This window comes from Phocoena phocoena, chromosome 2 (assembly GCF_963924675.1).
Source record: "Phocoena phocoena chromosome 2, mPhoPho1.1, whole genome shotgun sequence".
Lineage (NCBI taxonomy): Eukaryota > Metazoa > Chordata > Mammalia > Artiodactyla > Phocoenidae > Phocoena > Phocoena phocoena.
The window spans coordinates 12059595-12087271 of NC_089220.1; the positions used below are offsets into that span (position 1 = coordinate 12059595).

General features: G+C 35.2%; 1 protein-coding gene and 1 pseudogene across 2 annotated transcripts; one reads left to right on the forward strand and one right to left on the reverse strand.

The window, feature by feature from the left end:
- On the forward strand, positions 1 to 27677 carry TC2N (tandem C2 domains, nuclear). 2 transcript variants are annotated; one of them, XM_065872370.1, is made up of 11 exons: positions 1 to 67; positions 1415 to 1648; positions 8273 to 8440; positions 9913 to 10004; positions 11232 to 11307; positions 11846 to 11946; positions 12673 to 12789; positions 16465 to 16656; positions 22078 to 22192; positions 25029 to 25228; positions 27567 to 27677. In XM_065872370.1, exons 1-11 carry the CDS (start codon positions 1 to 3, stop codon positions 27675 to 27677), a joined length of 1473 nt encoding a protein of 490 aa, XP_065728442.1. The 2 variants fall into 2 exon arrangements, with proteins under 2 accessions (XP_065728442.1, XP_065728443.1); XM_065872371.1 differs by lacking the exon at positions 16465 to 16656.
- On the reverse strand, positions 2840 to 3507 carry LOC136119267 (ribosomal biogenesis factor-like; annotated as a pseudogene).

Consider the following 27677-nt stretch of genomic DNA (forward strand, 5'->3'; position numbering starts at 1 on the left):
ATGGCAACAGAATTTATAAAGAGTTGCTGTAGAGGATGTTTCTATGGTGGAACGGAAAAGCACAACTGTGAGTTTTGCTTTGTTTTGATTTCAACATTTATTTAATGTCTTCTTTATTTGTGACATTTTGTGATATAAATGTAAATGAGACATGTTTCCTAACTTCACGGGGGAGGCAGAAACATAAATGTAAGGCACACTAGCTCAGTATGAAAGTACCTTGGAACATAGGGGAGAGAGAGATGAATTCAACTCAGGAGACACTCTAGGACATCACAAAGAAGATGATCCGTGGTATGGAAGTCTGAAGAGGATTTTAGCAAGCTGAGTGGGAAGAAGGGAGTAAGAGAAGGTGAGGATTAGACATGAATATTACAGGTGGATGAAATAGTATGGGCAAAAGTAGGGAAGTATTTGGGGGATAACATACTCTGGCAAATGTTTTAATTTAAATACAGAGAATTTCCAATTTACGAACAATGCATTAAAAAGTGCCTTTCATGAATGAATGAACGACCAATAGAGAAGAGACCTGTAACTTTATCAAGACCCACATTTATCAAGGACTCCTGGAGATTTCGCTTTCTATTACATGGTTTCCTGAACTCTTCAAGGTTATGACTGGAACTTTATTTTTCTCTGGCTCTTTCTTATATTTCTTTGTCTAAAGCATAGCTTCTTAGTATGTTTTTGAGTATGAAGGCTTCTTTTTTGCAATAAAAGATTTCATAAATTCCAACACAATAGTAATTGTACTTCCATTCAGTCTATAGACAGTACTAACTGTACATGAAGATTAGCTCTAGGTGTCCCTTACCTCCCCATCCTAAGTCACACAGCTTAGGAATCAAGTATCTCTCAAGATAATGGACAAAATAGGTCATAGAAGCTAGTACGGGAGAGTCGATATTATTCTAGGGTCAAAGTACATTTTATTTTGTGGTTTGGTAAAGATTTTGGTAAAGACTTCGAGACCTTTAGCTTCTTTTCAAAGTAACTTTTGGTATTTAAGACTGAAATTAACCGCTAGTATTGACAACAAGAATTGTTTTGTTGACAGTATTTTTATTTAAATGACTAGATTATTACTTATTTGAACGCACTGTGGAATTAATTACAGTATAAAGTTGTTTTCCATCTATGAACTCTTTTGTGGAAATGAGACTCTTTAAAAACTGCTTTTACCATTATGATAAGTTAATATACTTTGGCAGTAGTATATTAACTTCTCAAATATTGGCTAGACAAAATTAATGTAGATTCCAGAGTGCTTGATAGGACCCACGAGTAGTTTATGTGTCAGCAGTTTCTTTTAAAATGATTAAATAAGTACCAAAGCATGTTAGGTTTAGATTATTATATATAAATCTACATACATATTTGTGATTTTTTTTCTCTTTTCTCTTCTACGCAGTATCTGTGGAAAGAGACTTCAAAGCAGCGGTATCAAATAGTCAAAATACTGCTATTTGTATACCTCCATTGACGTCCGTTTCTGTAAAGCCTCAGGTTGGCTGTACTGAGGATTATTTACTTTCCAAATTACCATCTGATGGCAAAGAAGTACCATTTGTGGTGCCCAGGTTTAAGTTATCTTATATTCAGCCCAGGATGCAAGAAACACCTTCACATTTGGAAGAACTTGAAGGTAAACAGTAAAATGGCAGGATTTAAAAATCAACCTGCAGCATTTAAATGCTATTATTGCTGTTATTTTGCTCTTTTACATATGTAAAGATATAAAATATCTTTTATGTACAAATTTTACATTTCATTTTTTATATGTTCTGCTCTTTCTGTAGAGGAACTTACTGTACAGTGTTTTTGAAGTCCATTATGAAATCTGATCACAATCAACATTTGTGTGTAGATTTGGCCTTTTTAATGGAATAATATAATTATAATATGTCAGTTATTCTTCACACATCTAGAAAGAAAAAAAATAGAGGAATTCTGTTTTAGATCAGTAAATACAGGAAATAGTCTTATTATTTTCTAAAATTTAGTGTAAAGAGAAATAAGGAAGCAATGAAGTATTCTTTCTTCCTTCCCTTCTTTCTTTATTATTATACTTCTCAGCCTAAATACACTTCCCAGCCTAAACAGCCACTTGAATGAGGCAGATTCATTGGCTGAATTTTGGCTGATGTTGTAGAGGCCAATGAACTAAGGAAGATAAAAGGGAACAACATGTAACTCTTGTATTTTAGAAATATTTCATTTTAGTTCTTTGAAACACTGTCATTCACAATGATTTATTCCCTGAAAAATTTCAAACATACAGAATAGTTGAAAGAACTTAATGGTGAATGCCTGTATATCCACCACATAGATTCTGTCATTGACATTTTACTATTATACTTTATCACATACCTATCTATCCATTTCTCTAACCATTATTAATCCTTTTGGGGGTAAGGGGAGAATGCATTTCACAGTAAATTGCAGACATCAGTACACTTCCCTCTAAATACTTAAGCATATATATCATTTACTAAAGTTCAATTGTCTACAGTTTTCTTCTTTTGACATAAACTTTAAACACAATGAACTGCCCAGATTTTAAGCGTATATTTGTTGAGCTTTGACAAAGGGATATACCAATGTAATCCAAACTCCTATCAAGATCTACAGTATTTCTCTAAATATTTTTCCTGCCCCATCCTTTCTTCTCCTTCTGGGATACCAATTACACATATGTTGGACCTTTTGATATTGTCTTATGTGTCTGTGAGGCTTCTTTTTTTTCCACCTTTTTTGCTCCTCTCTATTCTTATTTTTTTGTATAAGACATTTAATTTATTGATCTTTTTGGGGAATTTGATGCATCACCAGTGTATTACAACTGAGCCATTAATCTTGTAGCTTCATCAACATTAACTGGTTCATTTTCATGATACTGCTGAGGAGTCAGCTGTTTCTGCAGAGGTTCAAGGGAAAGGCCTTTTGAGAAACTGCAAGTTCTTTTGTATATCTACAGAAGCTTTATTCACTCTGTTAACTTTTTCTTTTCTTTTTAAAGATTTATTTTTTTAATTTTTGCTACGTTGGGTCTTCATTGCAGTGCGTGGGCTTTCTCTAGTTGTGGCATGTGGGGGCTACTCTTCACTGTGGTGCGCGGACCTCTCACTGTGGTGGCTTCTCTTGTTGCAGAGCACGGGCTGTAGGTGCACGGGCTTCAATAGTTGTGGCACGTGGGCTCAGTAGTTGTGGCTTGTGGGCTCTAGAGCACAGGCTCAGTAGTTGTGGTGCACAGGCTTGGTTTCTTCGTGGCATGTGGGATCTTCCCAGACCAGGGCTCGAACCCATGTCCCCTGCATTGGCAGGTGGATTCTTAACCATGGCACCACCAGGGAAGTCCTGTTAACTTTTTCATCACTCACAATGTTTATGTTCTTAAGATTAGTGGTAACTGGTTTTGCTTTAGTTTCAACCTTTTAAGCTTTTTTGGCTGGCTATGTGGAATACATTCCTGGACTTCTGCCCTCTTAGTTTGTTCTTGGCCATTGTCTCTGATACCCTCATGCAGCTGCTCAAGTTCCCGGTGATGCCATCTGCATGCCTCTCCTTTCTGTTCTTAAGGCTGGATAATAATGACCTACTTTCAAGTTCACTGTCTCTTTCCTCCATTATTTCCATTCAGCTGTTAAGTCCATCCAGTGAGTTTCTAATTTTAGATGTATTTTCAGTTGTAATATTTACATTTGGTTCTTTGTTTATAGTTTCTATTTCTTTTCTGTGATTTCTTCCCCCCCACCGCCCCCATTATTGTGAACCTATTTTCTTTTAGGTCTTTGAGTTTTAACATCTTTGTCTACTATTCTGACATCTGGGTCATCTAGGTTTGGATTCTCTGGATTGTCTTTTTTGGAGAATGAGTCACATTTTCCTGTTTCTTTGTGTGGAGTAATTTTGGATCGTGTTCTGGATGTTGGATGTTATGTTGTGGAGACTCTGGAACCTGTTACATTACTCCGATGGGTTTTTTTTTTCCCTTCCCTACCTCTCTCCTTCCTTTCCTCCCTCCCTCCTCCTTTCCCTCCCTTCCTCCCTCCCTCCCTAACTTCAGCAGGCAACTAACTTGATTGTACTGTGCTGCAGATTCTGTGTCTTTGGTGGCAGCTGCTATCTGAGCTTAGTTTTTTTATCCTTAGTTGGAGTCTGTCCCACACATGTGTGGTTCAGGGATCAGCCAGATATTTGAGCAGACTTTTAGTCATAGAACTTGAGGTTTTCTCCTTTCCAAGATTCCCACCTTACTTTCTAGCAGCTGTGGTTGCTCTGAACTCTGCGCTCTGTTCTTCAGGCCAGAAAGACTGGGTTTTCTACCGGAATTTTATCCACCCTGCACAGTGCCAGTTTTGTCCTGCCCACAGGCTAAAAGTCGTTAAAAACAGGTGGCCATTCCCCTTTGTCCCAGAGTCAAGTGCTGTTCAGAATCCTCACTACTTTTGTTCACTCTCTAGTACCTTCAGGGTATTTTGTTTGTTTGGTTTGGTTTTGGTTTAGAGTTTATTGTAGTTATCTACAGGAGAGTTGGGTCTGGTTGGAGTGATAATTTTTTTTTTAAGCAAGGAAGGATGAACCCTAAGCCTGGCCTACCACCCTGTTTTGCACATATCAGCAGTGTCTCTCCAGAACAGTTTTTAAAAGTTCTGGCTCACAGGATACCCTGATCGATTGATCTTTCTCTTTCTCTCGCACTTGTTAACAACATTGTGGTTAAACCATATAAATGGTCTTGTAATCTATTTTATTCATATCATATATTGTGAAGCTTTTTAATGGCTCCATAGTACTAAATCATATGGATGTACCATAATTTAGTTAATAAATTCTCTATTTTTAGACATGTAGGGTATTTTATGTATTATTTTCATTATCAGAAGATAAGTAAGAAATACCTACCTGGCAATATGTTATAGTTTTTCTTTTGTCTTTTTTTTTTTTTTCATTGTATCACTAGAAAACAGATTACTTTTTGAGTTGAATGAGTGAGAAATTGGTTTACACTTAAATTATAGGCTCAATAAAGATCTGGTAAAGCCGTCTGATTTTTAGCATATTGGAGAGAAAATTATTTTATTTAATGAGAGTCAGGAAAGTATTCTTGGTGCCTAATTATGGAAATCAAACATGTGTATCTTGTGTATTTACATGAATGTGTGAGTGATGGGCTGATATGGAGATTTTGAGAAGGTAGAGCAGACCACTATCAATAATGAATAAATTATGTTTCAGATATTTTAAATTTGTTAAGTTGCATTGCTTACTTGCTGATAGATCTGATTATAGCTGCAGCTTACTGCTTTGTTAACAGATTGTATTACTAACATTTTACTCTGTTTGCTTCATCCCATATCTATCTACCTATCCATTAAGAGAATGCATTTTGAATAAATACTGAAAATTTTAATTGGGCTTTTGAGAGGTATAAGCAGTTGTGCTACTTTACGTTTAGTTTTATAGCACTGTGATTCTGTAAATTGAGAGAAATGCCTCTTGAACTTTAAAAATGGTATCTTTTTAAGGGGAAAATTGGAATTCTTTACTGACTGACTTATAAAGGAAAAATGGAGTAAGAATATTCATTTTTAGGGCTAGCCTATAAAGGTAGAGAGTCATCTTTGGTGCTACTGCTCTTGACAGTGCTACTCTTATTACCATAAACAGACTTTTGTAGCAGTGTTTATGTGCTGAACAATTTAAGAGTTAGCTTATAAGGTGTACAGGCTCCTTATAAGGCTCTCTGGCATGATACCTCCCTCTTGGCATCCCTCTGCCTTTGTACAGGGCTTGGATTGTACACAGTTACTTGAACCAGAGTGTGAGGATAAGATCTCACTTCATAACCACATATTTTCTTTTACTTTTCTGAACTCAGTGTGAAGCCACCTGTTTTATTGTTTAGCTTTTTCAGAAAATATTAGTTTCTACTGTGGTTTCTATTTTAAATGGGATAGAAAGATTTAAAAGATGGTGATGATTTAAACATTTGAAAAACTTTGTCTATTATTTCTAATGTGAGTCTTAACTTTGAAAGGAATTTGATCTATTGTTTTACCCTTTAAAAACTGTGAAATATAATACACATAGAAAAAAGGAACAAAACAGAAATTTACAGCCCAGTGATTTGCTACAAAGCAAAATGCGTGTATGGTCACCACTCAAATAAAGAGAGTGTTACTAGTAAAACAAAAGCTTCCATCTTCCCCCTTTTCAGGGGGGAAGTAAGAGTAATCAGAGTAATCAGAATCTAGAGTAATCAGAATCCCAGTTGTAATAATCATCACTTTCTTGCTATTTTTAATTTTGACCACCTAAGCACATACCCCTAAATGTTGTGGTTTAGTTTTTTTCTGTTTTCTGACCTTTAGAAGTAATCTAGAGTAATCAGAATCCCAGTTGTAATAATCATCACTTTCTTGCTATTTTTAATTTTGACCACCTAAGCACATACCCCTAAATGTTGTGGTTTAGTTTTTTTCTGTTTTCTGACCTTTATATAAATGAAATTATATATTCAATATATATTCTTTTGTTATGTGTTTTTTATACAAATGAAATTACATATACAATATATACTCTTGTTATGGGTTCTTTATATAAATGAAATTACATGTTCAGTATATATTCTTTTGTTATGAGTTCTTTCATTCAACATTATGAATGAGTGGTATCTCATTGGAGTTTTAACTTGCATTTCCCTCATGACTAATGAGATTGATCACCAGGTCATGTTTATTGGCTATTTGGATAGCCTCTCTTCTGAAGTACCTGCTCAGTCTTAAGCCAGTTTATATTTGGGCTTGCCTGTCTTTTTCTTACTGGTTTGTGGGAGTTCCTCATATATTATGGATATGAGCCCTTTGTCAGTTATATATGTTACACATATCTTTTCCCACTCTGTGGTTACCTTTTCACTCTCTTTAAATAGTCTTTTGACCAATGGGAATTTTCAATTGTAATGTAGTTAGGCTTATTAAAATTGTTTTTATGGTTAATACTATGTTCCATTTAAGAAGTGCTTCCCTGGTCTAAGGCCTTGAGAACTTTCTTATAAATTTAATTAAATATAGAAGTTTTATTGGTTTGCCTTTAACATTTAATTTAGATCTACAGTCCACATGGAATTTATATTTTGTGAATATGTTTTGTTGGATTGAAGTGTTCTTTTTTTCTACATCAATTGTCTTATCACCTTTTATTATTATTATTTTTTGGCCGCGCTGTGTGGCTTGTGGGAACTTTCCCCACCAGGGATTGAACCCGTGCCATGGCAGTGAAAGCCCATAATCTTAACCACTAGGCCCCCAGGGAACTCATCACCTTTTAATGAAAAGACCATTCTTTCCCACTCTTATGCAGTGCCACATTGATTATAAATCAAGTGTCCATAAAATGGGTTTCTCTTTCTGAGCCTTCTACTCTGTTCCATTGATCTTATTATTGATCAAATATTCTATTCTTAATACTAAGTAGAGCAAATCTTTCAGTCTTGTTTTTCTTCTTAAGGATTATATTTTGGTGTTTCTTGGTTCTTTATGTTTACATATAATTTTTTTTTTTTTTTGTGGTACACGGGCCTCTCACGGTTGTGGCCTCTCCCGTTGCGGAGCACAGGCTCCGGACGCGCAGGCTCAGCGGCCATGGCTCACGGGCCCAGCCGCTCCACGGCATGTGGGATCTTCCCGGACCGGGGCACAAACCCGTGTCCCCTGCATTGGCAGGTGGACTCTCACCCACTGTGCCACCAGGGAAGCCCCCATATAAATATTTTTTATTCTTCTTTTCGTTATTTGATTTCTAACTTTATTGCATTGTGGTTATAGAACATACTCTTCAGTCCTTTCAAATTTATTGAGACTTGCTTTGTGTATCTCAGCATGTGGTCAGTTTTTATAAATATTCTGTCTTTGTGGAAAGAGTGCATCTCCAAAAAAAATGATTATCTTTTTTGCTTAAAAGATGTTCTTTCTGCAGTAGAAAAATAAAGGAAACTCTGGTCACAAAATGTAGAATTGTCTGTAGGGCAAAGAGGAATGCCAGACATTTATCAGACTGTCTTGGGAGCAAGGTTCATGACTGACTCCTGGGAGAATACTCCACACAGTTAGACCTGAATAAACATCTGCTCTTTTTTTTAGATATCAAATGCATGTGATTTAGTATTACTTGAGACATTTTTTTCCCTTTGCCTTGGGTACACCATTTGTTGGCTAATAACTCCAAGAAAAGGATGTTGTAAAACTTTAAAAACACTTGCTTTCAGGATCTGCCAGAGCATCTTTTGGAGCTAGAAAGGTAGAACTTTCCAGTTCATCTCAGCATGGACCCAGCTATGATGTATATAACCCATTCTATATGTATCAGCACGTGTCACCTGATTTGAGTCGGCGCTTTCTTCCTCGTTCAGAAACAACGAAACGATATGGATCGGGTATGAAAAAAATTTTTCCTCTTTGTCTTTTCTCTTTAACAAATGTAGAAATCAAATTAAATCTAAATTCTGGAAGAAATGATTCATCTTATGAAAAGCAATTTAAAAATAAAGAGAAAAGCAGGCTTCAGAAGTGATATGATAAACATTGTAACTTCTCTGTGGTTTATATCTAATGTAAAAATGAAAGATTAATGAGTTATGTATATTGGTAGTTCCAAGTTCCATTTTTGTCCTTTTTTGAAAGAAATTTTATTTTTAGATTTTGCACATATTTTATATAACATCTATCCATTCACATTCTACAACAAGTATTTACTAGCTCTATTTATTTTCTGCTCTATTCAGTGAAAATGATGCATTTCGAAACTAATGATGAGATTAGAAATGTAAACAAAGAAAATAGAAAATGCCTAAATGATTACCAATCTTCGTTAGTTTAATATTTGAGACTGTATCAATTATAGACTATCTGTACATATCTGATTCACAAAATTTTCACTGATATTCAGGAAAAATATGTAGCTATCTCAACCACTGAATTCAGGCTGATGTACTAGAAATAAAGTAGAAATACTTATTTAAATATGTATTTCATCACTGTGCTAGACTATACAATTATACAGAATTCCATTCTTCAATGATCTTATAGTTTAGGAAGGAAACTACATATACAGACTCGAAATATAACAGTACATGGAATTCAGTATTGTAATAAGTGCTCATTAAATAGTTGAATTGCATTTAGTACAGAGGACTTACATCCTCTTAGATTATTCTGGGATGAAGAATTGGATCATGTAAGCAAAAAGAATGAATTTTTCCTGCTTGATATTTGATGTGGATGTGAAAATGTATTGTTTGATTTGTGTTGGTTTCTGTTTCAAACAAAAGTAAAATAATTGAAAAGCAATTTTTAAACTTGATTAGAAGGCTTTGTCTCAAGTAGATTTGCATATAATATTCATGCTATATTTCCTATAGAGATTCAGTTCATGGTAGTTAAGTAGAATTAAGTGTTTCTCCTTTTTTTTAATGTGTGTGTTTTTTAAAATTTTATTGTTTATAAACAATTATGGTTTCTATTTTAGAAACCATAATTTGGCTGTGTTGGGTCTTTGTTGCTGTGCGTGGGCCTTCTCTAGTTGGAGCGAGTGGGGGCTCCTCTTCATTGCGGTGTGCGGGCTTCTCATGGTGTCTTCTTTTTGTTGCGGAGCACGGGCTCTAGGCACGTGGGCTTCAGTAGTTGTGGCACACAAGCTCAGTAGTTGTGGCTCGTGGGCTCTAGAGTGCAGGCTCAGTAGTTATGGCACATGGGCTTAGTTGCTCCGCGGCATGTGGGATCCTCCTGGACCAGGGCTCGAACTTGTGTCCCCTGCGTTGACAGGCGGATTCTTAACCACTACGCCTCCAGGGAAGTCCTTCTTCTTCTTTACTATAAAAATAAGTAATTTTCTCATGTCCCTTTGTAGTTTGTGACTTAAGGACCAATAGACTTCCCAATTCCCCTGGACTAAGCAAGTCTATGTTTGATCTTACAAGTTCATCTCAGCAGTTCATTCAGGTAAATTATTTATATGAATTTAATTATATGCAGTAATTTATTTTCAAGCTAAAACTTCAGAAATGTGTGAATTACATTAGGAACGACATGTTATGTGTATTTTGTAGATGTATCTGTCCTAATAGCTAAAGAATAAACACTTGGCATTTCCCATGTGCGTTATTTCAGGAAGGTCTCAGTTGAATACTAAAAGGCAATAGTTTTTCTTTTGTTCTTTTATGAATCTTACTTTTCTCATGGTATGTAATGAGGCAGTCTTGAGGCAGTTGGAATTTAAAATGTTATACTTAAAAGTGCTTATTGATTTGACTTTCCTTATTGAACATAACTACCTAGTTAGTAAAAAATTAGTATTTCTATTGAGATGTAGAACTTTAATTATTCATTAATATTAACACAATGTTCTCCTTTTTTTGAAATAGAATTGAGTTTTTTGATGTTTAAAAAATGTTTTTTTAAATAAAGTAAACTGTGATTATTATTTTAAAAGTAGAAACCAGAATTAAGCAAGGTAAAAAGACAAATCACCTATGTTCCTATAACTAAGAATAAAAGTACTATGAAAATATTGTTATATGTACCTGTGGACATTTTTCCATGTGAATGTATATGCATACATTTATATGGAAATGTATTCTTAATAATCCTCAGTTGAGTTAATTTTTTGCAGAATTAATTCTTTATAGCACCAGTTTTTTTTTTTTACCGTGTATCAGAATTGTTTGAAGAGCTTGTTAAAATACAGATTGCCAGGCCTCACCCCCAGAGCTTTTGATTCAGTAGCTCTGCATCAGGGCCTGAGTTTGTATTTCTAGCAAGTTCCCAGGTGATGCTGAAACTGCTGGCCCAGGGGACTATGCTTTGATAACTGCTGTTTTATAGGTTTTTAGGTAACAGGGCACTTCCAAATATATTCTGATTTTCATTAGTATTTGCAAGTATGACATAGAAACAGTAATCTCTTCCTCCTTATTACAAAGCCAAACCAAAAACAGCAAAAGCTTTCCCGTATATTACCTAGTAAGATATTTACTATTTTCCTGGTAACACACACACACACAGAAAACCTTTTCCCCCTTTACTATCTAAAAGTGAAAAATTCTGACCAGTAACACTGTCAGAATGATTAGCACTCAGTTTGATATTAGGGTGGGTATTGCGGCATCAGTTTCAGAATCCTTAAAGTCTGATATGCAACATCTGACTAAAGAAGAATTTTATTTGTAGAGACATGATTCATTGTCCAGTATGCCCAGTAGTTCTTCTTCAAGGAAAAATTCTCAGGGGAGTAACAGAAGCCTGGGTAAGGAATAAAGTATTCTACTTTTATATTCTTAAGGGAATTATTTCTACCCAATAGTATTTTGAATGTAGTTATGATAAGGTTAAAAAAAGTCTAGATGATTATATGTATGTTGTCAGTGTTATCTGCATATGAGTACTCAGATCAGATGGTCCATTTTTTAGTGTTCAGGCATAAAGGCATCTTTAAAATTAAATATCTTTCGTTTGTTGTAAAGTATCTTAGTGAGGGAATTTCCAGAAGCATACAATATTAAGGCCATATCAGTGTTATTTGGGAGAGTTTTTCTTAGTTTTAGCTTAAATTCTTCAGGTTATAATTGGGTTAAGTTTTTAAGCCAGGTACTTTTTATAGTATATCTTCCCCCAGCACTTCAATAAAAGCATTGAAGTGTGATTTTTGTCTTAATAAATGGACAACTTTAAAAAGTAATTATAGCAGTTTTCACTTGTGCTCTTAAAATTGGGTTGTATCAAAGCTCAGTTGGATTGGAAGGATTGTGTAGTAATTCAACTATCTTTGTTCTTTTACAATGCAGATACAATTACTCTATCAGGAGATGAAAGAGATTTGGGGAGATTAAATGTGAAAATGTTTTATAATTCTTCAGTAGAGCAGATCTGGATCACAGTTTTACAGGTAAGTTAATACAGTTAATACAAACTTTTCTTACATAATTGAATATTTAGACTATAAATTATAAGCATCTACTGTTGCTCTCTTCTAGGGAATGGGTCAATACCTTCTTTGGAATTTAGGATTCTATAGGATTTTACAGAAAATAGTATTTAATAAAGAATCTAAAGAAAAATAAATCTATAGGCTTGATGGAAATATGTTTGCTTTTAACCTGAAGAAGGAAATTGATATGATGTCTAAAACACTGTCAGATTATCTTAATGTTGATGAAACAGAAGATCTCAGTAGACTAAAGTTTACTTTTATAGTTTTTTTATAAATTTATTTATTTATTATTTTTGGCTGTGTTGGGTCTTCATTGCTACGCACAAGCTTTCTCTAGTTACAGCGAGCGGGGGCCACTCTTCATTGCGGTGTGTGGGCTTCTTGTTGTGGTGGCTTCTCTTGTTGCGGAGCATGGGCTCTAGGCATGCTGGCTTCAGTAGTTGCAGCACGCGGACTCAGTAGTTGTGGCTCACGGGCTTAGTTGCTCTGCGGCATGTGGGATCTTCCCGACCAGGGCTCGAACCCGTGTCCCCTGTATTAGCAGGCGTATTCTCAACCACTGTGCCACCAGGGAAGCCCTATAGTTTTTATTTAAGTCATTAACTCAAGAAATGTATCAAATATTTGTATTGTCAGAGTCCTTTGTAAAACTCAAACTGTATTTTTATTTTATCTTTCTAGTGCAGAGATTTAAGTTGGCCCTCTAGTTATGGAGATAATCCTACTATTTCTATAAAAGGAATACTAACATTGCCCAAACCAGTACATTTCAAATCTTCAGTCAAGGAAGGCTCTAATGTAAGTGTTTGTGTTTGACTATCTTTTTATGTTTTTCTCCTATTTGTCACTTTAACCCATGTAAAGAATTGGAATAAGAAAGTGTTTTATTTTTGGGAAACTACAAATTATGTACCCTTTGCTTTTTTAAAGACCATTTTGAGCCTCAGAAATACTTGATATTTCATTGTCCAATATTAAGATGCATTTATTTATTTTTTTAACATCTTTATTGGAGTATAATTGCTTTACAATGGTGTGTTAGTTTCTGCTTTATAACAAAGTGAATCAGTTATACATATACATATGTTCCCATATCTCTTCCCTCTTGCATCTCCCTCCCTCCCACCCTCCCTATCCCACCCATCTAGGTGGTCACAGAGCACCGAGCTACCTCCTTGTGCTATGCGGTTGCTTCCCACTAGCTATCTGTTTTACATTTGGTAGTGTATATATGTCCATGCCACTCTCTCACTTTGTCACAGCTTACCCTTCCCCTTCTCCATATCCTCAAGTCCATTCTCTAGTAGGTCTATGTCTTTATTCCCGTCTTGCCCCTAGGTTCTTCATGGCCATTTTTTTTTTCTCAGACTCCATATATATGTGTTAGCATATGGTATTTGTTTTTCTCTTTCTGACTGACTTCACTCTGCATGACAGACTCTAGGTCCATCCACCTCACTACAAATAACTCAATTTCGTTTCTTTTTATGGCTGAGTAATATTCCATTGTGTATAAAAAGAAAACCTTAATCACTAAAATATATAGAAGATGAGTAATATCTAATGAAACTATTTACTTTTCTTGTATTTACTTTTCTTGTATAAATATATGTGTCTATATTTTCATCCTCTCTCCCCCCACTCCACTTTTGCTTTGAGAAATAATTGCATGATTGTAATTAATTTCTTTTAAATACTTTCAATGATCGTAACTGGAAGACTTATGATCCTGAATTTGTTTTATAGATTCTAGATTTCACTTTAAATATATCTTCATTTTTGTCTTCTGATATGGGTTGAATGGTTAGTGTTTTTCCATACAAATGCAACTTCTACAAGAGCATATCATTTAAAAATAAGGTAATTCAAATGACAAACATGAAAAAAATTTACTTTCACTAGTATTCATAGATATACAAATTTAAATTACATATTGCTTTCTCTTTTATTTCTTTTTTTGCTTATTAAAATTAGGAAAATTTTACAAGCACTCTAGACCATAACACTTTCTGGAAATTATTTTGACAATATACATTAAAACCTTAAAATAAGATTATACTAAGTGAAGTAAGTCAGAAGGAGAAAGACAAATATCATATGGTATCACTTATATGTGGAATCTAAAATATGATACAAATGAAATTATTTACAAAACAGGAATGGACTCACAGACAGAAAACAAATTTATGGTTACCAAAGGGGAAAGGGGTTGTGGGAGGGATAAATTAGGAGTTTGGGATTAGCAGATACAAACACTATATATAAAATAGATAAACAACAAGTTCCTACTGTTGTATAGCACAGGGAACTATATTCAGTATCCTGTAATAAACCATAATGGAAAAGAATATGAAAAATAATATATATATGTATAACTGAATCACTTTGCTGTACATGAGAAACTAATATAACATTGTGAATCAACTATACTTCAATAAATGATTTTTTTTAAAAAGAAAAGAACCTTAAAATATTTATACTTTTTAACATAGTGTTTCGACTTGGAATCTACTTCATGGCAATAATCTAAGATGCAAACAAAATATATATAAAGTATTCTTGGCAGTTTTTTTCATAGAGGAAAAGTTGGAAACTATCTAAATGTTTCCCATAGGGGAATGGTGGAGAAAACTCTTGGTATACCATGTATTTGTGTATTTGTTTCCTATGGGTGCTGTTAACAAAGTAACACAAACTGGGTAGCTTAGAACAACAAATATTTCTCTCTCACTGTTTCAGAGGAAGTCTGAAATCAAGGTGTCAGCAGTGTTGGTTCCTTCTCTGAAGGGGAATCTGTTCCATCTCTTCCATGCCTCTCTCCTAGCTTCTGGTGATGGCCAGCAATCCCTGTCATTCCTTGGCTTCACTCTAATCATTGGCTTTCGTCTTCACATGGCCACGTGTCTTTCATCTCCATGTGTCTCTGTGTCTTCACATGGCTATCTTCTTATAAGGACGCCAGTTTTATTGGATTAGGGGTCTGCCTACTCCAGTGTAACCTTATCTTAACTTCGCAAATTACATCTTCAATGACCCTATTTCCAAATAAGGCCACATTCTGAGTTACTGGGGGTTAGGACTTCAACACATCCTTTTTTGGTGGAGACACAATTCAAACCATAACACCACGTGATAGAATACTAGGCAGCCATGAAAAATAATGTTTAGGAAGAGTTTTTAAGGACATGGAAAAATGTTCTTAATAAGTGAAAAAGCAGTAATCAAAATTTATGTGTAAATATTAGGATCTCACTTTACAAAAATATGCATTGTAGAAAGTCTAGATGGAAATAAATCTTAACTCTGGTTTTAATCCTGATACAGATGAATACTTAGTGAATTAAACACTTTTACTTTGATTTTCAAATAAAACTAAGCTAACTTAGGAAAAGTTAGGGGAAAATGTTCTCATATTAAAACTTGCTTGGAATCTTTTAAAATTTATTATTAAGTTGTTTAGGAGTCCCCTATTATGGCAAAATGTAAAGTAAACCAGTACACGTACTTCATTTGTAAGCTCACTGCATCTGAGTTTAAAAATTAAACATTTTATGCATACTGTATTATTGATGTGATCTATGGCTTCAGATTGAAAGAAAAAGAAAGCACAGGTGGTTGGGAGGCTCTCAGAAACACAATTCTGACTACATAGACATAAGTGATTACCGTAAAAGTGAACATTTGGGCACAGTATCTAAAATATTGATGTTAGGAAGTTTATAAGCAGAAAACAGTCTAGTGTCAAGAAGATGTTAGGTCACAGTAAGCCAAGGTTTTATAAATATTAAAAGTAATAAAAAGAACATTTGAAAATAGTCTGGGCATGGAAAACACTGACTTGCTGCCTGCAGTGGAAGATTATGAGAGAAGGTAGAACTTGGAACTCACATTTTTGTCTTCTCTTATCAAGGAGATCGACTTTCAGTTAGGAAAGAGTGGAACAAACATCACTAAAAGATAAAATGAACCCCAAATTAGATGGGAAGAACATTAGACAAAGAATATCTCCTTTAAAGAAATAATTCAAGTCTCTTATTAATGTGAAGAAATTAGATTTTACATACTGTGAGAGCTTGCATGAGATTCTTGAAGTACTCTCATTAACTGTTGAAGAAGTGTGGTGAATAGCAGGAATGATACTCCAGAACCAAAGATGGAGAGCAACCTAATTTTTGAAAAGGGAAAAAGCTGTATTCTGGTGAACTTGGTGTTGATATTGACTAAATTCCTGACTAAGTAATTAAAAGGATTTGTGAAATTAAGAAGGGCAGTATCCAGAATAAATTTTGGAAAAGCAAGTCATGGCCATTCTCATTTTCATTTTCATTAAAAAATATTTTTTGTTATTGTAAAAATATTAAATTTGCCTTTCCTAGATTATAAATGTTATTTTTGTTTATTTTGTATTGGTATATGACCCTTTTTTCAGTCATTCTATTAATATATTTTATATTTTCTTGATTTTTATTTTAGACTATTGAATTTATGGAAACGTTTGTATTTGCTATTAAACTCCACAGTCTACAAACTGTAAGACTTGTATTTAAGATTCAAACCCAAACTCCTAGGAAGAAAACTATTGGAGAATGCTCACTATCACTCAGAACTCTTAGCACACAGGAAATGGATTACTCTTTGGATATATCACCACCTTCAAAAATTTCTGTAAGTGATATAATATGTAAAGTATTTCACACTTTGAGAATTATTTAGTGGTTGAATTTTTGTTTGTTGGAGTATAATTTGAAAACTAGAATATATTAAAGGGTCAAAAAGGCTCTCAAGAAGCAATAGTAACATAAATGTAATGTAAAAAAGTTGTAATTATGTCATTATTTAATAATTTTTTTAAAACTTGATAAAATGTTAACAGAGCCCCTTTCCTTTCTCCATTGGAAAATAACCTTAGGGTTACTTTCTCCTAGTACATGTTTAATTAATGTTCCATACTTCAATGTAATAACCCTAAGTATGAATAATTTAAAAGAATTTTTTAGGTTTTTTTTTTTCAGTAGCTGATAACTTAGGAAAAGCAAGACAGAATCAATAAACTCCAAACTCAATGAGAGATTGCCTTGAAATAGATTAGGAAAGTTAATCATGCGTAAGCACCATGTCCATAAATTGGGTAGAATGGAGGATCTTACAGCTGGTGTTTTTTGTAAAGAACTTCATTATCTATAGTGCTGATTGATTTTTGAGACCCAGTAGTTGCTGCTTTCAACTAGCCAGCTGAACACTGTTTAAGTTGTTTAGAAATTCCTAATGATTTAATTATGTAGTTTCTGTGTCAGGATAATATATATAGAAATCAGTCATAACACTTTATACGGTTGAACTTATATGTGATTTTAAATTTACATAGGATTTATATTTTACCTACTTTCAAAAATATTTAAGGTACTTGAAGTGGTCCTTAACCTGGCTACACATTAGAATCACCTGGGGAGCTTTAAAAAAAAGCCCATGCTTAAACCATTAAATCAGAATTTGGGGAGGAGTGAGCCAGAGGCATCTGTAATTTTCAGAAGCTACTCAGGTGATTCTAATGTGTAGCCTAGCTTGAGAACCACTGAATTGAGGGGAAATTAGGGATTAAAAAATAAAGAACAAAAGATTAATCAAGAAGAATTGAAAAATCTTGTTATTTCTTGTCTGTTATTTTCTGTCTCCATACCAAATGTGTTTTCTTTATAGCATTTATTATAACTTAGAATTATTTAAGTTAGTCGTTTTTAAAAAAAAAAGGCTTGAGCTTCCGTCATTTTTCTTCATAGTTTACTGTGCCTGTAGTAAGGGCCCATCATATTCTTGGCATTGAATATTTGTATGTAGGTTGATATGAAAGAATAAATGATGAATGGAAGCATGCTAAACTAGATTGTTATTTTCTGTTAAAGTATAGCAAATTTGTTTTCTAACTGTGACAGGAGTTTATCACTTACATCTTGTTTATCATTTACATCTCCTACTAGCTTAGTAGACAGTAATCTGCAACCATATTTTACAAAAGGCACATATTACTATTTAAGTGTATAATTCATAGATTAAATCTTTTTTTAATGTTATTATAACACAGCATTTTATTATGATTGCATATCTGACTCCTCCAATAGCCTTGAGATTTTCTAGGGCAGTAATCTGCCTCATAGGTTTTTTGGTTTTTTTAGTAGATTAAATCTTTAAAAATTAGTATAGAGTATAGTAGAAGATAACTCAGCAAATGTATTTTCTGGGGAATTGAGACATTATAATCTTAATCTGCCTTGGAGAATCTGAATGAATGATTATGGCACAGTTTCTACAAAATTATATTTTGCATATCAGATGTTTTATAAACATTTGTGTATCTGTTGTATTCCACATGCTAGGGATACAAAGATTGATGGCTTGAAAGAAGGGCTTTCAGGCTATATTGGACCAGTTAATTTATATTACTGAGTGTGAATGTTTCTTCTTATTGGCTAAAAGCAAGAATAATATGCTTTGTTTCCTGTGTCGAGGAGGAAAATTGATATTTTAATTGTGACATTGAAAGAGCCAGATTTACATACCCATCCTTCACACTGACAACTGTTTTATCATGAACAGCAGAATTTTCATATAGAGCTAATAATTTCCTGAGTACAGAGTTTTTGACCTTAACAACTAGCTGACAACTCAAATTTCTGTGTTGAATAATGTAGAAGACATAAGGTTTCCCTGAAGAAATAGCTGACATTTGAAGAAACTTAGCATATGACTGACTTGGTCCTGAGTGATTTAATGCTCACACCGAACTTACGAGCTTGCTGCTCTTGTCATCCCTGTTGTGGAGAGCAAGACCTTGAAGCACTTGCCTGAGTTCATACAGCCTGTTGTTGGGGAATCAGGATTTGAATCGAGGTATTCTGATTCTACAGCCAGCTCTCTTTACCGTGTCGAAGAAAATGACCAATTAACAGTCTATAATAGGAATCGAAAAGAGTTTTATTTGCGCCAAACTGAGGACTATAGCCCAGAAAACAGCCTCTCGGATAACTCTGAGGAGCTGCTCTGGAGAAGCATGGTTTTCAGCACAGTTTTATATCGTGTCAGAACATCAAACGAGTCAGGGATACATTTCTTCAAGGTTTACAGCATGTGCACAGCAAGTCAGTATGGCCTTGGCACCTGGGAAGGGAGTCTTATCCTGGATGGGGGACCAGCAGTGGCATCCCAGGAAGGGAGGCATTTAATCTTTATTTTATTTTTTTTTTGCGGTACGCGGGCCTCTCACTATTGTGGCCTCTCCCGTTGCGGAGCGCAGGCTCCGGACGCGCAGGCTCAGCGGCCATGGCTCACGGGCCTAGCCGCTCCGCGGCATGTGGGATCTTCCCGGACCGGGGCACGAACCCGTGTCCCCTGCATCGGCAGGCGGACTCTCAACCACTGTGCCACCAGGGAAGCCCTAATCTTTATTTTTAACATGGACATTCTTTACTTCTGGGCAGTGTGCCCTTTTCTTTAATAATTAAAGCAGATGTACAATGTATGCTTGATAGGCCACAAACAGGCTGTTTTCGTTAGCATAAAATTCAAGTTAACTCATGTATAAGCCAGAATGACTTCCCCGTACCTCAATATGTGAAAATATCTTTTATCAGCTATGTATTGTCCCCCTAAGAGGATATTCTCAAAAATTACCAGATAAGGGATTTCTTTAATTATGCTTAACATTTCATCCAGGAAGCTCAAAAAGTTCTCTTTTCTTTAAAAAATGATACATTATTCAGGAACAGAGGTCATATGTTTTATCTTCCACAGTTTTGTGCTCATTAAAAATGCTCTTCATGTATACCTACTAATTGATTAGAATTTTAATTTTTTGGTTATTATGAGATTGAAAACCACTTTGAATAGTTTTTCATGATCTGAATTAATATCTTGGAATATAAATTGAATTTATGAAATAACCTTGGCAAGTAAGAAATGGTAAATCCACTGCCAAGTGCTGCTCTGTTTTATGAGAGTGAAACTCACAAGTGTGTAACACTAAGAGAAGTTTTGCCACCTTTAGATGTTTTCATAAGTGTTATTATATCGTGGATACAAAACCATAATGAAAGTAATTAATGAAAAAATGTTATCCATGGTTTCCTTTGTATCTTGTAAACAATAAATAACTATTTTTTTAAATGCCAAGGACTGCGACATTTGTTTTTTAATCAGCAAAGGTGTTATATATGGGTACCAAAATTAGTTCATGTAAAAAGATTTATTAATCCATCCTTATTCTGATTAAAAGCAAAAGCAGTACATTCACTTATTCATTAGAATTCAGCATTTATTGCTAAAATAGACAATTTTTATCATCATTTTAGATTTTTCAAGAGGGAGTGTAACCTCAACAGATGATTTTATACTTTTTTTTTTTTTTGTGGTACACGGGCCTCTCACTGTTGTGGCCTCTCCTGTTGCGCGGAGCACAGTCTCCAGATGCGCAGGCTCAGCGGCCATGGCTCACGGGCCCAGCTGCTCCACGGCATGTGGGATTTTCCTGGACCGGGGCACGAACCCGCGTCCCCTGCATCAGCAGGCGGACTCTCAACCACTGCGCCAGCAGGGAAGCCTGATTTTATACTTTTAAGTGATTCACTTTTCACTTTGTATCTTTTGATTTCTTATGGCATGACCAATTTTGGCCATTTTGACCATTACAGAATATTGTATTAAGAAAATATCCAAGATTCAGTCAATGGCATGTACATAAAAGAGTTCTTTTTTATGATCCATGCTTCAGTTACTGGGGAATACTGCGTGATTATCAAATATAAATCGCTTGATGAAGTATCAGTCAGCTGTTTTATAGCTTTGTTGGAATCAATACCAGCAAAGACTTTTGTGTCAGTCTGTGCTGCGCCCTAGTGAGATCTGTTAACATTATGTTCTTTCTTTAATCCCATACTTACTCTTTTCATCATGTGAACAGTAATGTTTTTATATTTGGCCGACTTATGCTTCTCTCTTTTATTTTCACTCCAAGGATGCTGGAATCCATGTAAATAGGTTGGCTTGTGTAAGACAAATTACTTTCTTCTGTTCTTAACAATACTGAAGAACACATTTTAGCTTTTCCCCCTTGCTAAATCTCCTTCATTATATTGTTTGCCTCAGGTTTTCTTTGACCTTTTCCTTATTATTTACTGCCTCATCACTTTAGCTAGCTTCCTTCTTGCCAACTTTCATCTTTGGCTTGCTTTCATTTAGCATAGTAATTCAGCTCTTAATCCACAAATCTGTTCATTGTAATCCTTTGTCTTCTGATTTTGGTAACACTACCTCTGATTTCTACAAATGAAGAAATAATGATGCGTTTCATATATAACATTTTTATCATATTTCATACATTCTGAAAAAATAATTCAAATGACTACATTTAAGTCTTTTGAAAATATGCTCTTTTGGTGTTTATTTCACTGACATTTTCTCTAGTAAAACTTTTTAGGAATTTAATTTTTTTTATATAAATTTATTTTTGGCTGTGTTGGGTCTTTGTTGCTGTGCGTGGGCTTTCTCTAGTTGCGGTGAGCGGGGGCTATTCTTCCTTGCGGTGCGTGGGCTTCTCATTGCGGTGGATTCTCTTGCTGCACAGCATGTGATCTAGGCACACGGGCTTCAGTAGTTGTGGCACGACGGCTCTAGAGTGCAGGCTCAGTAGTTGTGGTGCACGGGCTTAAGTTGCTCCGTGGCATGTGGGGTCTTCCTGGACCAGGGCTCAAACCCGTGTCCCCTGCATTGGCAGGTGAATTCTTTCTTAACCACTGCGCCACCAGGGAAGCCCTAATTTTTTTTTTTTTTAATTTGAATTGTCTTTTGGTCTCCCTGATTTTGAAGGATCAGTATGTATGTGTAACTTACATTATCAGAATTTATGAAAATCAGTAAGTACCTCATATTGACAGAATCCGTGACATTTATCTTAACCTTCTCTTATAACACTTAGCTTTGTGTGTCAGTAAAAAGCAGTGTTTTCAAAATTTCTAACTTTAGCTCTTTATTATTGAATTTTTGAAATATGCCAAAACTTTATTCTTGATTAGCAAATGACACTCTTTTAATATGCAGGTTTGCCATGCAGAACTTGAACTGGGGACTTGTTTTCAAGCGGTAAATAGCAGAATTCAGTTACAAATTCTTGAGGCTCAATACCTTCCAAGCTCATCAACACCCCTGACTTTGAGTAAGTATGTCAAAGTGGTTCAAAGTGGAATCTTCAGAAAATATTTGTAAAAGGTAGTTTTTTCCTGTGTTTCTTACAGTGAAGATTAAAATCTTAGTTACATTTGTTAGTTAACTTACATATTTACCTTTTAACTTAAAATTACTTTATTGGATTTCAAATTACTAGCCACTGTGTCTACCTTAATCCACTGGTCCATTGATTCTTACCCAATTGTGACCTTCTTGCATTTGATGCTATTCTTTATTTAGCTCATTAGTTAATATAGGTTGAGTGTCCAGAAGACTGTCAGCTATATTTCACCAGCCTAGGTAATTTATCCTCTCTCTAGGTCTGTACCCTTTTTTGGATACTCTGCTAACTAGAAACTTAATTTAAAAAAAAACTGAAAATATCAGATACAAACCTCAAAATACTTTCTTGCCTGTGCCTTTGAGCACAGTCAGGGATTCTGATATTTTGGTTGTCTAGGGCTGGTTCACATGGCTGCCGCTGGAGTGGGAGGTTTGAGGTCAGTCCTACCTAAAGGGCTAAGAGTAGGACTAAGAGTGTTCCTCTTTCCTACTAGAAGAAGAGAAAATATCAGGAGGTAGGTAGAAGCAATGGATGTCCACTGCAACTAAAAAGACTGAAAATAAATACAATTGAGCACAGTCCAAGAAGCTAGAAAAACAACAGCAAACACAAAGGAAAGTAGAAGTAGAAATTAAAGCTAACATTGAAGTTGATAAATATGGGGACAACAAAAAAACCCCACAAAATCAATAAAACCAAAAGATTTTTCTTTGAAAAGAATATTAAAATAGACAAACCTATAGTAGGCTGGATCAAGCAAAAAATAAAGAAAACATAGACAAGGAAGAGGATATAATTTCAATTTTGAATCTCAGAAGATATTCAAAAATAAATAAGAGGGCTTCCCTGGTGGCACAGTGGTTAAGAATCCACCTGCCAATGCAGGGGACCCAGGTTCGAGCCCTGGTCCGGGAAGATCCCACATGCCGCGGAGCAGCTAAGCTCATGCGCCACAACTACTGAGCCTGCGCTCTAGAGCCTGCACGCCACAACTACTGAGCCCACGTGCCACAACTACTGAAGCCCATGTGCCTAGAGCACATGATTCGCAACAAGAGAAGCCACCACAATGAGAAGCCCACGCACCGCAACGAAGAGTAGCCCCTGCCCGCCACATCTAGAGAAAGCCCACGCACAGCAATGAAGACCCAACACAGCCAAAAGTAAATAAATAAATAAATTTATAAAAATAAATAAATACAGAAGACAATACCAGTTATAACTGTGCCAATTCATTTGAACAGCTATATAAAATAAATGATTTTCTGAGGAAAAAAACTGTTGAAATTCACTCCAGAAGAGAGAGGAATCAATAGAACAATAACCATGTAAAAGTAGTTAAAGAACTGCCTCTAGGGCTTCCCTGGTGGCGCAGTGGTTGAGAGTCCGCCTGCCGATGCAGGGGACACGGGTTCGTGCCCCGGTCCAGGAGGATCCCACATGCCGCGGAGTGGCTGGGCCCATGGGCTATGGCCGCTGAGCCTGTGCGTCCGGAGCCTGTGCTCCGCAACGGGAGAGGCCACAACAGTGAGAGGCCCGCGTACCGCAAAAAAAAAAAAAAAAAAAAAAAAAGAACTGCCTCTAATAAAAGCAGAAGCCAAGATGATTTTACTGGCAGGTCCTACCAAACTTTCAAGGAACATATAATTCCTATTCTATATAAGCTGTTCCACAGCATGAAAAAAAGATGGAAAAAGTAACTTTATGAGGTTAGCATATTCTTGCTATCAAAACAGAAAGGACAGCATACACAAAAAATAGCTATAGACTACCATCACGTATGTAGATAGATTCAAAAATCATAAAATAAAAAGCAAGTAAAGTGCAAGTTGGCATTAAGAATAAGTTAAATTACCAAGACTATATAGGGTTAATTCTGGGAAACAAGGACAAAACAATGCAATTTATTACATTAACAGGTATCTTCCTTTAATCAAAACTGCTAATCAGGATTACCAGTGATCTCCATTTTATAAATAATGGTCAGCCTCAGTTCTTACTTTGTGGCTCCCTCCTTTCTGGAAACTCTCTCTTTACTTTCTTGCTGTCTGGCAGCCCCAGCTCTGAACCATCACTTCTCGAATTAGTCCGACTGCACTTTTTGCTCGAGTTGTAAGCACTGTATGTCAGGCTGGGGAGAAGGCTTAGGTGAAAAACTGTATAAACCTGAATTTTACTTAGTGAAGTTCTCATCTTTTAAGAGTTGACTCTCCTCTCGTTTCTTTCTGCTTTTGGTCAGTGTTTAGCATCTTGAACAGTTGTTTTTAATATTTTCCCCAGTTTATCATTGTCATCTATGAGAGGTTAGTCTGTAAAAGCTATTCTACCGTTACATCTCAAATTTATTTAAAGAATAGGTTTTCTCTAGTGGGCATATGTTTAACTTCTGGAGTCTCAAGCAAAGAATTTTACCATTATAAATTTGTGAAATAAATTCCTCCAACTCTCCAAAGAGTTGGCACCTCTCTTTTGTATAATCCTTTTCAATGTGTACTCCTTTGCTGCTGATCATTATTTATGCCTGCAGTTCCAGTCTTTAAGGGCATCCAGCTTAGAGGAAGAGTAAATTCATTTAAGGTTAGAGTAGTTACTTATAAATTATGATAATAATTATAAAATTTACTAGAGATATTTCCTGTTATGGCAGTTAGCTCATCAGATCTTTAAAAGTAGCTTATTGATATTTTTATGACAATATATGGATATATTTCTTTATATGACATTTAAAATTTTTTATTTATCAAAATTTCTTATTCTTTAGGTTTTTTTGTGAAGGTGGCAATGTTTAGCTCGGGAGAGTTGATTTATAAGAAGAAGACACGTTTATTGAAGGCCTCCAATGGAAGAGTAAAGTGGGGAGAGACTATGATTTTTCCACTTATACAAAATGAAAAAGAAATTATTTTTCTCATTAAGCTTTACAGTCGAAGCTCTGTAGGAAGAAGACACTTTGTGGGGCAGGTTAGTAGGGAGTTTTTATCTCATGTTCTATCCTGGCACTTTTCTATGCATTTAAACAGTTGGTTAACAAAGGGAATACAGGATAAATTTGAGGTTGAATAGAGTAAAATTGTTCATCATAAATTAAAATTCAGTTTCCCCACAAAAATCAAATCTTGTCAGACTTTCTGCTTTAATACAAAAATAGTTGGAATTTCTGAGCAGTCAGGCTTCTTATCTTAAAATAAGTTTTCTCCTGAGCTTTTCAACTTTAAAATCAGTAAGAAAGATCAGTTTTTCAGTACTCCTGACTTGTTCCTTGTGAAGGAGGGAACACTAAGTATTTCAAATTTCTTAAGGCTTACTTAAGGTATCCAACTTACTTTATTCTGTGTCATGTTCAATTTAATGTTTAACTCTGTATGCTATTAGCTGAACTGTGTTAGATTTGAATTCCTAGAAAACATCGATTTTAACAGTGGTTGTGATATTATTTAGTCAGTATTGTCATCTGGATTAATCTATTGAAAAATTCATAGTAATTTGCATAAGGCAACATAACACTTGCTTACTTGCCAGTCCTACAGGAACTTGTTTCCTTTTGTAGTTCTTTCTTTACTCTAAATGAGTTACTGGTAGCTGTCCAGTATCTTTTATCTTAATTACAATTGTTTGACTCACGTTTAAATTCCAAAATCTGTATTACTGGTCTAAAGGCTTCTACTTGACAAGATGTTATTAGCAGTCTACCTGTAATCTTCAAATTATATGTGAATTTTCAAAGATTGATACTCACTTCATATATTTTACCTAAAATATTTGTCAGAAATACTATAGTTTTGTTGTTCTTCATCTATTCTTATTTGGAAAAGAGTTTGAACTCAAGACCTAGTATAACTAGCAAACTTTTCAAAGTTGTGAGGCCTATGAAATGAATTCAGTTAAAGTTTTCACATACTGTCAAGCCTCAACTACCATGTGTGAATGGAATAGATGTACCTGACAGATGATTTTCAGGATAACTTTTTTGGTGATTCCACTTTCTTGGTTGAGATTTTAGTGAAGAATAATAATTCTGGAAGGTTCCTGTTGGCCATCTGTTCCCTCTGGCTCCTCTGGTAGCCTCAGGAGCCACCATGGTGGGGCAGGCATATGTGAAATCAAGGTCTCCCACTCCTCTATCCGCCAACCGACTCTTATGTTATCTGTTTCATATGTTGGGGTGTTTTGTAAGATTTTATTTGAAGGAAAAGTTCTTCAGACCAAGAAATTTAGAGAAAAAAGTTTGAAAACCAAACCTTTTTGAAGTGCCCTGCTCCAATTTCTTTATTTAAAAGAGTTAGAAACTGAGTCTCAAAGAAGTTAACTCCAGGGCTTCCCTGGTGGCGCAGTGGTTAAGAATCCGCCTGCCAATGCAGAGGACACGGGTTCGAGCCCTGGTCTGGGAAGATCCCACATGCCGCAGAGCAACCAGCCCCGTGAGTCACAATTACTGAGCCTGCGCGTCTGGAGCCTGTGCTCCGCAATGGGAGAGGCCACGATAGTGAGAGGCCCGCGCACTGCGATGAGGAGTGGCCCCCACTTGCCGCAATTAGGGAAAGCCCTCGCAGAGAAACGAAGAGCCAACACAGCCAAAAATAAATAAATAAATAAAAAATTAAAAAAAAAAAAAAAAAGAAGTTAACTCCAAAGTAACAGCATTTGTTAGTGCTGTAGCTGAGTTGAGGATTCAGATTGTTTTGTTTCCTTGTTCACCTTGTCTCCGTGATATATAACATACAATGTGATATCTTATATTTGCAAAATGCTTTACAGTTTTCCCAAGTTCATTCACATCTGTTATCTAAAGTTACATAAGTGATAGGTTCAATGAAATTGTTTGGTATGAAGAATGACTATTAGATTTCAATTAAAATTACAGTTTTATTTAATGTAAAAGATACTTAAAATGCACATTCCTTACCAATCAGTTTAAATCATGATTAGTCTCAATTAATCTTTACAAAAATGTTTTTGAGTGGTTGGGATCAATTTTAAGTTGAGCTCCTAGATTTATTGAGAAAGAAAGGATACTAATAACCGTTTTGGAGGAAGTGATTTTGCAATATCTCACATTGAATTTTTAAATTGAATTGGGTCATATAAAATAATCTTCAGTGACTAATTAGGTTAAGTGTTTTAACATCAAGTTTCAAAGAGAGAAATCAAACTTTTGGAAAAATGAAAAGATGTTTAGTTGAAAATATGTAAACCAAACGTCCAGCTGCCTTTCATTAGTAAGAGTAATTAATGGTTTGAACTCAGTTACCATTATTGTAAGTTTATTGTTAAGTTTAATGAGTGTACTGTTCCTTTACAGATTTGGATAAGTGAAGACAGTAATAACATTGAAGCAGCGAACCAGTGGAAAGAGACAGTTAAAAATCCAGAAAAGGTTGTTATCAAGTGGCACAAATTAAATCCATCTTGA

What these genes read in the sequence shown, in the direction of transcription:
- TC2N (XM_065872370.1), top strand. Translation starts at nt 1, where the DNA reads ATGGCAACAGAATTTATAAAGAGTTGCTGTAGAGGATGTTTCTATGGT. An exon ending in TCTGGATCACAGTTTTACAG is followed by an intron (nt 11,947 to 12,672) that starts GTAAGTTAATAC and finishes TTATCTTTCTAG; the next exon opens with TGCAGAGATTTAAGTTGGCC. An exon ending in CACCACCTTCAAAAATTTCT is followed by an intron (nt 16,657 to 22,077) that starts GTAAGTGATATA and finishes TTTAATATGCAG; the next exon opens with GTTTGCCATGCAGAACTTGA.